This window comes from Antechinus flavipes, chromosome 6 (assembly GCF_016432865.1).
Source record: "Antechinus flavipes isolate AdamAnt ecotype Samford, QLD, Australia chromosome 6, AdamAnt_v2, whole genome shotgun sequence".
Taxonomy (NCBI): Eukaryota; Metazoa; Chordata; class Mammalia; order Dasyuromorphia; family Dasyuridae; genus Antechinus; species Antechinus flavipes.
The window spans coordinates 121,210,249-121,223,962 of NC_067403.1; the positions used below are offsets into that span (position 1 = coordinate 121,210,249).

At 37.5% G+C, this 13,714-nt stretch overlaps 1 protein-coding gene across 5 annotated transcripts in view; it reads right to left on the minus strand.

Moving 5' to 3' along the window:
* The window catches only part of IRF2 (interferon regulatory factor 2), a 127,486-nt gene that overhangs the window by 16,010 nt on the left and 97,762 nt on the right, over window positions 1-13,714 (minus strand). For 4 of the 5 annotated variants that reach the window (XM_051967511.1, XM_051967512.1, XM_051967510.1 and 1 more), the window contains exon 7: window positions 4,558-4,722. In XM_051967511.1, coding sequence (XP_051823471.1) covers window positions 4,558-4,722 — 165 coding nt within the window. The remainder of the gene's footprint in view (window positions 1-4,557; window positions 4,723-13,714) is intronic. The other variant, XM_051967513.1, reaches the window with a different exon arrangement.

Sequence of the window (13,714 nt, forward strand, 5' to 3'; positions counted from 1 at the left end):
CAATGGATAGACAGTACACCTTGGGAGATGAGAAGCCCTGGGTTTAAATCCTGCCTCTGGGACCATGGGCACCCATTTAACTTCTCAGGGTTCCCCCAAACCTCTCTAAGTCTAAAAAGTTTCAAAACAGATGTTATTCTGCATTGGCAGCAGCAATTTTCTTAAAAGGCACTCCCTAAGCCAATGAAATCATAGGTTCAATCCCCAAAACAAACAAACACATATATATATATGTATAATATATATATGTATGTATGTATATATATGGATGTATATGTATATTATATAGTAACATATATACATACATATACACACATATAAACATTTAGTCACAATTTTATAAGGTTTCCTATCTGCCTTATCTTCTCACTGCCTGCATCACTTTTTCTATGATGTCTGATTAACAGGCATCAGTTTGAGACATTTTGCTTCAAAAAAAAAAAAAAAAGACTGTCTAACCCTACCCAGAAGAAAACAACTGAAACAGTTTATATAAAACTGCCTACACTGCCTTACAGGTCAGCAAATAACTATGTCTCTTTCATTTAAGAGGTTTCTCCTTTGCATCATACATGCCTCCTATTTTCTAGAAGTTTGATTATATCACCCAGCAAATAAAAGCTGATGGATATTCTTTTATGGTGCTTACTTTACCACAACATTAGCGATTAGGCAATACATAATTTCTCTGCAGAGTTTAAAATAAATGTTTGTTGAACTGAATTCAGATCCATACACACCCTGTACTTCCTCAGGCTTCTATCTTTGCTCACTTTGGTGCCTGTGTCTGAACTATTTCTTGTTGCCATTTGCCATGCCAGCTCAAATTCTTAAGATTCAACTCAAATACCACCTATTCCATGAAGCCTTCCCTGATCCCCACAATCAATAATGACCTTGTTACTCAATCCTTAAAGAACTTTGTTTCCACCATTTCAACATACTAAACCTAAATTATTGTGTATCAAGATTAAGATGCATCTTTCTTGTCTTCTTACATGACAGTTATGTTCCATAAGGGGTGAGATTATTTATCTTTCCCATATTTCATATGTCCCAAAGTGCATAACACAATTTGTCATCCATAATAGGAATTTAACACGATTATTAAGGAGACTTCTTAAGAATAGATAATTATCTTTGAATGAATGGATGAAAAAGCATTTATTACGTGCTTACCAAGTACCAAGCACTGAAATTAAAAATAGAAAAAGGAGATAGGCAAGCAGCTTCACTGATCACATAGGGTCTGGGTGGGTACCTACCTGTCTGATGCCAGGATAAATACCCTTTAACAATGATAACTCACTTGAACTCATTGTTCAATGATTGACAGATTCTCATCTTTTCATTTCTACCCAATCTCTATTATTCTGGTTGTCAGAATCATTGCCATTGTTTGAATCCTGTTTTCCATCCCCTATTGACTGTTCCCTTATTTCTATCCCTTTCAACCCAACTCCCATTCTTAAGCTATCAAACCCTTCCAATGTGCTATGCTAACAAACCGTATTTCATCTTAAACCTTGTCCTTTCTCCTTTCCTCAACTGCAGACTTTTGCTATATGATCTTAACTGGACTCTCACTGTGTCAAAGCAATCTTTTCACATGTCTCTAATCAATTCACTATCCCATTTATTACAGTGACTTTTCCCAAGCTTTTCATTACTCCTCAAACGTCTCCCAACTTCCCCACCCTCACGTTCTCAGTGGATAACTGTCTCATATTTCACTGAAAAAAAAAAAAAAAACTGAGGCCATTAGTTAAGAGCTTCCTCTTCCTTCTCCCCTCAGATGCCTTCTGCCACTTTTTCCTCCTTTACCATTGATTCACAGTAAGAGGAGGTGCTTTAATCTTGCGAAGGCAAAGCCCTGTACATGCACAAATGCACAAATGATTCCATCCCATATTGTTTTTTCTACCCTGCTTCTTCCCACTTACCAGCTATTTTCTCACTAATCTTCAACTGTTCCTTGTCTCCCAGCTGTTTCCCTATTGCCTACTAACAGGCCTGTGTTTCCTCTATCCTCAAAAAAACCCACCTCACTTGATCCAACCATGGATCCCATATCTTTCCTTCCTTTTGTGCCTAAAGTCCTTCACAAGTCCATCTACAATAAGTTCCTCCATTTCCCTTTCTCTTACTTTCTTCTGCAGACTCTTAGCAGTCTGGTTTTTGATCACATCATTCAACTGAACCTTCTTACTCCAAAGTTGCTAAAAATCTTTTACTTTGCCTACATTGCCTTAAAGGTCAGCAAATAACTATATCTCTTTCATTTAAGACACTTTATCCAAATCATACCCACTAACCATGGAGGTTCCCAAAGACTCTGCCCTGGGTCCTCTTCTCTTTCCTCTCTATATTATTTCATTTGGTGACCTCATCAACTCCCATAACTTCCATGAGTTTCTTGATGCTTCTGGAGATCCTTTCTCACTTGAGAGCTAAGAGTTCCCAACTAAGAGTTGGGAAGATCAAGAGCTCTCACCCCACTTTTAATATATACTAGCTGGGTGACCCTGACCATATTTCATTTAGCTTCCAATTTCCCAAGTAATTCTCTAAAACTAAGTTGTAGAGTAGGTGATTACTGAATTGGGAAAAAGAAATTCCTCATTAGGAGCTCTTTATATCAGTGCAATCATTGGACCAGTTAAAAGGTCTGATCAGCATTTTCATTTCCCCTACCCAAAAAACAAACAAACAAACAAAAAAACACAGAGTCTTTGGACTCTGCCCCTAGGTACCCAGGCTCATTTTATCTTGCTCAGAACCAGGTCTCCTCACTTTCTGGTCATCTTCACACCAGATCTCCTCCCCTATTCTTTTCTACCTCCTCCTTTATGTGTTATTTCTCATTAGAATACAAGTTCTTTGAAGGCAGGGATTGTCTTGCTTGTATTTGTATCCCTAGGGCTAAGCACAGTAACTGGCACAAAGCAAATGCTTAAGAACTATTTATTATTATAAATAATTCTCTTTGTGTGTCCGTCTATCTATCCATCCATCTATCTATCTATCATTTTTCTATCTGTTGTCCATCTTTCCAATTCTAGTTATCATTTTTTCTATTTATTTATCATTTTTTCTATCCATCTTTCCATTTCTATCTGCATGTTTTTCTATGTATCTATCTATCTCCCAACCAACAATAAGCTAGTTATGGCCTCCAAGCCTCATTTAAAGCAGAAATAAGATCCTGTGAACAGGTATTCATCCCTCTCCCACCAATATAAAGTCCATAGTAAGAGGCACATTGATATAGTTTTCCATTTTTCTATGCATTGTATGATTTGTTAACAACCCTTTATATCACATCTCCCCACCTCTCATTCATTCTGTTGGGCAGTTTGCAAGCTCAGGTTAGAGACCATACTAGAAATAGGCTCCACTGGAGTTGACTAAGGACTTGCTCATTAGTCCACATGGTAATCTTACTTCTGAAGTAAGGGCTTCTTAACCCATCCTTAAATGAGTAGAACATGGGCTGTTTCTTTGGGATTTGAAATTTATATCATTTATACCTAAGAACAACATGGGCTTCATAGGAGTGTTCTCAAATGGAAATGTCACATTGAATCATGTGAAAAGCAGGTAGAAGGTGAGTCAGGAGAGGCAGGCAAAACAGACAGAATACCTTTATAATAACATAGTCACAGTTCTTTTCCATGAGGATGGAGAAAACAATTAAATAAAACTTTCCTCCTGTATAATTCTATGAGTTAATTCCTACAATTATGTGACAATTCCTGAGAGAATTAGAAAAAGGCTTAATCTCCTATTATTACAAAGTGGCATTTAAGGAATGACGTAAAGAAAAGTAGAGCTGAAAATTAATCATGGAGATACCCTACTGGATTTCTGACCTTATGTGGTACCTCCTCCTCTCTGTCTCTTAAACAGCTTAGTTACCACCTTTTTAATGACATATTTCTCTCTCTCTCTCTCTCTCTTCTCTCTCTCTCTCTCTCTCTCTCTCTCTCTCTTTCTCTCTCTCTCTTTTTCTCACTCTCTCTCTTTCTTTCTCTCTCTCTCTCTCTCTCTCTCTCTCTCTCTCTCTCAATTACTTTGTATGTGTTTTTGTATTTATTTATTTTTCTGTGCACACTGTATTCAGGAGAATACAAGCTCCTTGAGGACAGAAATTATTTTTATATGCCTTTTATATGCCATGCCTGCTAGCGCAGAGGAGGCACTTAGTAAGTGTTCACTGTTGTTTTTTTAACTGAATGCGGTAATAATAAAAATAGGGTTGCTCTGCCTAGCTAATCTCAGAAAATTCTTATTACCTACAAGTCATCCACAGAGGGCTGATGTGACTGTTGTTTCTATCAGGAGTGTTGTGGTACCTAAATCTCATGTTTGAAAGGAAAAATAATCTAAATACTAGTAGCTTTGAAGAAGTTGGGCAGAATTCAGATCATTTATCTATGTGGACCAGAGAGAAATTCACCACTTGGAGATGCTGATGGCTCTAGGGAGTCACCATCAAGTGATGGTTCAGCCCAAGAAGGAGTTTTCTTCCAACATTCCATCCCAAGAAAGGCTTACCTGCATAGGAAGAGATGGGGGATATCTGCAGCGGGTAGAGTTCGCTCATACTGACGGGCTGTTCATCGCTTTCTGTTGTCACCTCAACAACCTGGCATATGTCAGGTGGGTTAGTGACAATGACTTGGTCCTCGATGTTGCTGTCAAGATGTGACTGTCCTACAACTTCAAAGAAAAGATATATCATTCATTTACCCAGATAGGTTTGTCTGTTTGTTAAAAGCTCCTGAACTTTAGTGAAAACATTCAATCTAAAAGACTTCTCTCATATCAACGGCAGCTATTCTGGGATACTGAAACAATCAATGTACCTGCAATCTACTGTGAAGCCAGAAAGGGCATCCAGAGCTTTCAGCTGAAGCTTCCAAAGCAGTGGCTCATAATCTCCCAATCCCCAAGAGCCACGATGGCTCTGCATGGCATGAGCAAAACATGTAGTCAAAGAAACAATTTAAATCCCAGCTCTGCCATGAATCATATAATAATAGGTCTATAAAGAAAAAACATCTCTGCTGAATTCATCCCCTTTATTTTATAGCTAAGGAAACTGAGCGACTTGCTTATGTACTAAGTGTCAGAGGCAATATTTGAAGCCAAGTCCTGTGGACTCCAAGTCAGTTCTGTTTCTACTAGACCACCATGAGGGGAAGTTATATAATCTCTCTAGGCCTCAGCCCTCCAAGATCTGACTGCCTGTTCTCTACACTTGTACCACCATTTTAAAGATCACTGACACTGTGCTTTATGACCCACCTCTCCCTCCCCATCATAGATACCTCTCTTTTTGTACTATTTTAGGCACTCAGGTGTTAGTTTGTTCTATAGTTACCTGGGTCTGTGTCATGTCTTCCTCTGCCCCGATTGGACTGTAAGCTACATAAGGGCTGGGTTTGTTTCTTATCTAAATTTTGTATTTCCCCCAGTGCCTAGTCAATCAATAAACATTTATTAAGCAAGTACCATATGTCAAACGCTGTGCAAATCTCTGAGAAAACAAAGAAAGGCCAGTCAGTTCTTACCTTCCAGAAGTTCACAATCATTAGGATTGTGGGAAGGGGAGGGGGAGACAATACAGAAAAGATGCTGACAAAGGATGGGGGAGGGGAAGGAAAGGGATGGAAGGCACCCATCATTCAGGCATGATGAAGTCTTGTAACTAGATAGGTTATGATGAGCTAGCTGGCCTGGGCCTCCTGTTCTGTATACAGCAGGCACTAAGTAAACATCATTGAACCAAACTGTTGTGTATTTGATAAGATGAAAAATATCCCCATGTGTTTATAATAAATTAATATGAATATAATGACAATGAGTATAAGATTCACTCACTCCCTCTTAACTCTCCCCCTCTTTCTTTCTACTATAAAGCTTGTTCTCACCTCTTTTATGAGTGATAATTGACTCCATTCTACCTCAAACAGCAAAAGTATAAACAAGAATATTATATCCTATATTTGTATAAATAGGACTTTTAACTTGATTGGTGGGGTAGATATTATCTCCAGCTCAGAACTTCAGAAAGTGAAGAACAAAGAAATGACTTGAACACAGTAACAGAGTTAATTAATTTTGGAACTGGAACTAAAGTTCAGATCTCCAGATTCTCAATTAGTTCAAGTGTTCTTTCCATGAGACATCACCTAAATAGTCTTTCATTCATTCATTCAGTAACATTTATTGAATACTAATAGTGCCAGGCACTATGCTAAGTGCTGAGGAGACAAAAAGAGGCAAAAGATAGTTCTTGTCCTCAAGGAGCTTACAATCTACTGGGAAAGACAACATGTAAATGAATGTATATGAAGCAAGCTACATATAAGATAAGTAAGAAGTAATTAAAAGAAGGAAAACACTAAGATTAATAAAGATTGGGAAAGGCTTCCTGAAGAAGTTGGGGTTTTTGTTGGGAATTGTAGAAAACTAAGAAGATCGATAGTTGGGTTGGAGGAGGGAGAATGTTTCAAGCAGAGAGGATGGTGAGGGAAACTGAATGTGCATGTGAAGGAGTAACATGTATGAAAACTGGAAAAGTAGGAGGGGACTAGGTATGAAGTGCTCTGAATGTCAAACACAGCATTCTGTATTTGTTCCTGTAGCCAATAGGGAACCACGACAGTTAAATGGGTGGAAGGGTATGAGGTATATTTGCCCTAACAGACCAGTGGGAGACTAAGAAGTCTAGGCAGAAATAGAAAGAGTTAATTTAATATATAAATATTTGTTGAGCAAGGCTCTGTGTACTTTACGGCTTCATGTGTTGGAATAAATAACAAAGTTATAGCTAAAGCTTGGGTGAGAGTTGGTAGGGAGAGGGAAAATTATGTGAAATACTACATGTGAGATTCCATACTATGTGGAATGCTGCCTCTAAAGGCAGGGGAAGGGACAAAATGACTGGGGCACTGTTAAGCACAGGGGCATAGTATTGTAATAATATTGCATTTTAAATGTTTTCACAAACCCTCTCCTCACAACCATGTCAGTGCTGTGGGTATTTTCCATTCAACTGTTTCAGTCATGTCCAAATCTTCATGACCCATTGGGGTTTTCTTGGCAAAGACATTGGAATAGTTGGCTATTTTCTTCTCCAGCTCATTTTACAGATGAGGGAACTGACCTCAGACACTTATTAGTTACTTGACCCTGAGCAAGTGTCTGAAGCCATATTTGAATTCAGGAAGATGAGGCCTCCTAGCTCCAGGCCCAGAATTTTAAAGACTGTGGGCATTATCACCTCCACTTTAAAGAGGAGGAAACTCAGTCAAATAGGGATTGGAGTCTAGGCTTTCTAAATCCAAAGACCTAGAACTCAATAGGTTAGATGTATTTTCATCAAGAGATTTATTTGTCCAAAGAAAAAGGGAAAAGGCAGGGGATAAGAGGGGGAAAACAATCCCACAAAGCTATAACCTCAAAGACAGTTTGGAACTGGGGGGGGGGAATTTCTTCACTAGAGATGGTTTTATGCTATATGTTCATTTTTTATAATTGTATCCCGAGATCTCCAGTAGGTACTTACATAGTAGGTGATTAACAAATGTTTATTGATTGATTTAAGAGGGAGAAATAAGGAGAAGGAAGCTAATGTCTCAGTGATGAAAGTGATCCAGAAGGTAGCCTACTTGGAGAATTCTCTTACTTATAATTCCTATCACTTTAATAACTCGGGTATTATTTTTTTCTCCTTCCTATGTCCCCACCACAAACCCTCTCAGTCTAAATAATGAAGATGATGTCTAACAAATTCTCTTAGATTTGGAGTCTCCATATTTTGATGGAAGTGGATTTCTTTGAAAAGAGACCTGAGTTTCAATGGATAAATGACGGACAGAAGCAGCTACACCCAAAGAAAGAACACTGGGAAACGAATGTGAACTATCTGCATTTTTGTTTTTCTTCCCGGGTTATTTATACCTTCTGAATCCAATTCTCCCTGTGTAACAACAGAATTGTTCGGTTCTGCAAACATATATTGTATCTAGGATATACTGCAACATATTTAACATATATAGGAGTGCTTGCCATCTAGGGCAGGGGGTGGAGGGAGGGAGGGGAAAAATCGGAACAGAAATGAGTGCAAGGGATAATGTTGTAAAAAAATTACCCTGACATGGATTCTGTCAATATAAAGTAATTATTAAATAAAAATTAAAAAAAAAAGATTTGGAGTCTCTTAGACTTGATATATATTCGACTAAATTCTCTGAAAGAAATTAGCAGAAAGAATTCAAAAGAGTCATGTGAGAAGCATTTTGAAATATGGTATAAACATTTCACTTTAACCAAATCAACCAGTTTTAAATGCTCAGCCTGATCCACATAAACTCAAATTTCCTTTCTGTTTGATTCTCAGAAGTTCTAATAACAACAGGATACAAATATTTGCATTATCAGGTTTGCCTTCATAATGACAGCAGTTCAAGCCTGTAATGTCCTCTTATTTCCTCTCCTTATATTCAATTCCTATTCACATCACTGGAGCTCACTTAAAATGCCTTTCCTAATGCTTACTGTCTGTTGCTGCTGTTGTTGCTCAATCATTTGGTTGTGTACAACTCTTTGTGACCCATTGACACTACTCTGTTTTCTTGGTAAAGATACTGGAGTGGTCTGCCAATTTTATACTTCAGTGGATTAAAGCAAACAAAAGGTTTAAGGTTGGCCAGGATCACACAGCTAAGAAGTGTCTTAGTTCAAATTTGAATTTAGGGTCTTCCTGACTCCAGGTCCAGTGCTCTATTTAATAAGCCAATAGCTGACCCCTTATATTGTCTATACCAAAGCTTCTTAAACTGAGTCACAGCCCCACATAGGATCAAGTATCTGAATGAAGAGGGTGAGGGGTGAAAATTTTGGAAAACTAAAAAGTATCAAAGATTTTACCAAGATTTAATTATGTAAAAATAAGCAAGCACATCCACCTTATTAGTATGCAAATTTGCTTTCATCTTTAATAAATAGTAAAATTATATATACCAAAGAATTGTTTTAAAATAAACTTCTTTATGATTTATTATCAGGAAATATTTGATTTATATACCTGGGGTCACATAAAAATTTCTTGGATGAAAAGGGATCAAGAGTGTAAAGAATGGGTTAAGATTGGTTAAGTGGGGTTAAGTGTTAAAAGGGATTAAGAGTTTTAAGGAAGGATTCTGGGAAAATGGTGGAGTAGGTTGGCAAATTTCAAGCTCTCTCCAGATTCCCCCCCCCCCCAAAAAAAAAAGGACAAATTTGAGCCTTAGAACAAAGATAGACTGGTAAAAAAAAAAAAAAAAATCAGAACAGAAATCCTCCTGGTACAACCCAAGGAGATCTGAAGAAAGACCCCCAGGCCGGTATTGAACCGTGTAGAATGCAAACACTTCCCAGCTAGCTCCCTCAGCAGGAACTGGAGAAACTTTCACCTTGTGGACTGTTTGTGGAGTTGAGGTTAGAGTCCAGGAAGACCAAATGAACCTCAGCTGATTAAGGAACTCACAATCTAATAATGTAGGACTTCTCTTCCCCATGAAACTGAGCTTTTCCTCTCCAATTCTAATCAAGTTCTATATGCCTGTAGTTTTATAAGCATTGTTGAATGAATGGATGAAGTATCCAAGAACTATCACAGTCTTTTCATTTCAGAGTTGGTATTATAGTGGACCACAGAGAAGGATGGCAGTAGAAGATGCTGCCTGAGCCTTAGAGATCTAGCATTTTGTTTTTTATTAAGTGTTTCCAGGGCTTAAAAGCCCAAGCATATGGGAGGTAATTACTTCAATTCGGTTTTCTCATCTGCAGTACTGACAAGGACCAACACCTCAGGGGCCAGAGTGGGAAAAAATGTGTTTGTGATTTTAGCTTATAGTCTGGCTACCTAATAACAACTTCCATTTAATTTCTTGGAGGTTAGTTACTCGAAGACTGTGTGCTACTTCACACACACCCCCTTGATGGACACATCTTCCTTTTCTTTGCTGAAGCAGCTTTTGGAATACTTCCCAATTATATGTCAACAAACCAGAAAGGATGAGTCAGATTTTCCCAGTGCCTATGCTGCTCTTGGCTGTATTTTCAGCTCTTTTAGAAGGGGCATTAATTCCTTCATCTTTACTATCACAAAGTATTTAGAACGCACAACATTGAGCTGGCTAGTGTAGGAGGTGAGGGAACTAAATGTGGCTCTTCCATCCTCTAAAATAACATAGATGTGAACATACATAAAAATAGAGGAAGCTACATGGGGGAGTGGATAGAACACTAGGGTTGGACACTTCACTGCCATCATTTCCTCAACTTAAAATGAAAATAATAGCATCTCCCTTGCAAGATTGTTGTGAAAATAAAATGAAATAATGTTTACAAAGTGCTTAGCATAGTGCCTGGCACATAAAGGACACTTAATGAATCCTACTTTCAATTCCTTCCTTCATTCTTTCCTTCTACTTCCCCTCTCTCTCTCTCTCTCTCCCCTTTCTTCCCTTCCTTCTTTCCTCCCTCCTTTCCTTTTTTCTTTCTTTCCTTTCTTCTTTCCTTCTTATACTGTTACATAAATATCTTAAAAAGCATTAAAGGACAAAGAGGGAAGTTGGAAAAAAAAAACTACCACCACAAAGTCTTAAATTGCTGGTTTATTATGCTAAAGTATATTTAAGAAGTTAATAGAAATTAATTTAAAACAACAACCACCACCCTGAATTCCTCTGAAAGCTTGTTCTCTGTCCCTCACATAAAACTGCTAGTGTTTCACCTTCTTGGGATTCTGGGCTCCATGATAGCAATTTCTTTTCTGACATTATAAAAAAGGTATTGCAAGAATTAGAAAAGACAGAGTGAAGTTCAAGGAAGGCAAAACCACAGGTTTTCACAACCTGTGATAAAAGAAAACATTCATATGAATGAAACCTCCAAAAAGTTACTAAGAAGAAATCATAATGATTCACATTTATATGGCACCTAGTAGATATTCTCCTTTCTCATTTCCCTCTTCTGGTTTCCCTAGTTTCCTTCAAGCCCCAGCTAAAATTCTTCTTTCTACAAGAAGCTTTTCTTGATCCCCTTTAATGATAGTATCCCCAGCTTATCCTGTATATGATATGCTTGTACATAGTTGTTTGCATGTTGTCTCCCCATTAAACTGTAAGCTCCTTAAGAGTAGAGATTGTCTTTTACCTTTCTTTTAGTGCCTGGCATATAGTAGGTGCTTAATAAAGGTCTACTAATTGTTGTTGTCTGTTCTCAAAGACATTATATGTTGGAGTCAAGATACAGTGTGTCAGGTGTCTCATCAGACCAATGAGCTTGGAATACTCTACTACAAATAGGCTGCAAATACTTCACATGAACATCTGATTTGTACATCTCACATTTCTTTCAAGCTAATGCAATTTTGCTTCACTCATAGAACACAGCACCTGCTTTGATGTGGGAATGCCATGTTGAGCAGTCCTGTATCAGTGTCTCCTATGTCACAGAATCAATTTCAAAGTTCTTCAGAGACACATTCAGAGTGTCCTTATATCACCTTCTCTAACCACCAAGTAAGCACCTGCTTTGTAAGCATACTGTTCTACAAGACTAATTGACTACTTTGGTTCCAAATACATTCCACAATTACAAAACAGGTAGTTTGAGGGTTGTTACCCCAATGTTCAAATGAGGAAACCAAGGAACAAAGACAGTAAGCAATGGGCTCCTGAACATGAAGCTAGTAAGTGTGGGAAACACGTGCCTTGATAAAATGGGCTAAATTGGTTTATCACTGAGTCAGTTCTTAAAATTCTGTGATTCCAATTATAGGACTCAGTCTACTTTACCAAATAGTCTCCAACCCTCACTAATTAAATTTCTAAAAGGATAACTTATTTTATTAGCAGTAGTTGATTTTACATGATAACCATCTTCAGAAGGTAAAGCTTACCACCATCTTGTAAAGATATGTGACATATGCTACCACATACAAGTAGATCATCAATCAATATGTTCTCGCTAAGTACCCCATACTCCATCATGGTCCTAATAGAGTATATTAAAATGGAGCATTGATCACACTGAGCCCTTCCAAAATGCAAATCACAGTCTACTGAGGATTGCCCAACCATGTCTTCCTACAAGTTCATCACTGAACATTCATTTAATGTGCTAGAGATCCATTTTTTTCTCTTGACATTGTGAACACATGGTCTATATTTTGATTTCTTAGAATCAGTGGACTGCACTAAGTAGCTCCTCAAAAGTAGTAGAGCTGTAGACTTTCTTTTTACATTCAAGCAAAGTTGGAAATATGCTATCCAATATATGACTGTTCAAAAAATGTCATTTGTAATGTAATTCACTGAAGGAAACAATAATTACTCTATTGATGAACTTAATTGAGATTTGAATTTTTTTGTTTTTTGGTTACTATGTCAACTGCTTTTCTAATACTATGGAGAATATGCTTTTCTGTTTGCATAGTGTTTGTTCCCCATTGCAATTAAAATGTTTTTAAGACTTGGGTTTGGGCTTACAGATGTAGTCTATGGCATATATTCAGCTCTAATATCTTTCCTGAGCTCCAGTTCTGAATTTTGAACTGTTTCTTGACAACTCTATCTGCATAAGCATATCAAATGAAATATTTTTAAATAGAATTCATTCTCTTTCCCCTATTAACACCATCTTACTCATTCATTTCTATTGAGGGCATCACCATTCTTCTAAGCACAAAGTATGGCATCACTGGGAGTCACTTGATTCTCCATTCTCACTTGTCACATATCGATCCAATTAGTTACCAAATCTTTTTGAGTTGACCTCCTCAAAATCTCTCTAGACTTCATCCCTTTTTTCTCTCTACCTATGCAAGTTATATCCTAATGGAGATTCTCAATATTTCTCCCCTAATTTGTCCCCTTGAATCTATTCTTTTTCCTCCCTAATTTATCCTTCCCCTAAATGCCAATTTAAAGAGCCGTTCTTAAAGAGCAGGACTGGATATTTCACTGTCCTCAAGTCCCATCCTCTTGGCCTCTTTAGTACTATCACAAATTGATAAAATGGAAGGTACAAAGATAATTTGTCCAAATACATATACTTAATAATAAGGTAAACTTTGTATTTCTATGTTGTTATACAACAACTTTTGGGAGAGTCCATAAGGATATCAAAATTAAAACTATGATTGTGTCTCACAAAGAAAGAAACATTGTGAGAATTATAAGGCCTAGATTCTAATTGTAGTTCCATCATTCCACACCAGTTGTATGACCATAAGCAAGTATATTAACATCCCTTTAGAGCTGGAAAGAACCTCAGATAAAATTTAATCCAACCCCTCATTGAAAAGACTACACACCCAAACCTTCACTATAAAATCAGCCAGTGAATGGGTACAGCTAGAAGTGACTAGAGTGTAGGTCTCTCATCTACCAATCCAGTATTTTTTCCCCTTTTCCCCAAGCTGCATCTGTTAATATACATAGAAGTTCTATGAAAACCTCACCAATATGTTGCATGTAATATAAACAATGTTTCCATTCCTTCATTTCCTAAAGATGAAAGAATCGTAGATTTAGAACTTGGAAGGGATCTCAGAAGCCAGCTAGTCCAATGTTCTCATTTTTCTAAATGAGGAAAACAAGTCCCAAGAATGAAGGGATTTCCTAAGGCCACACAGATAATAAGAAAAGTTGGG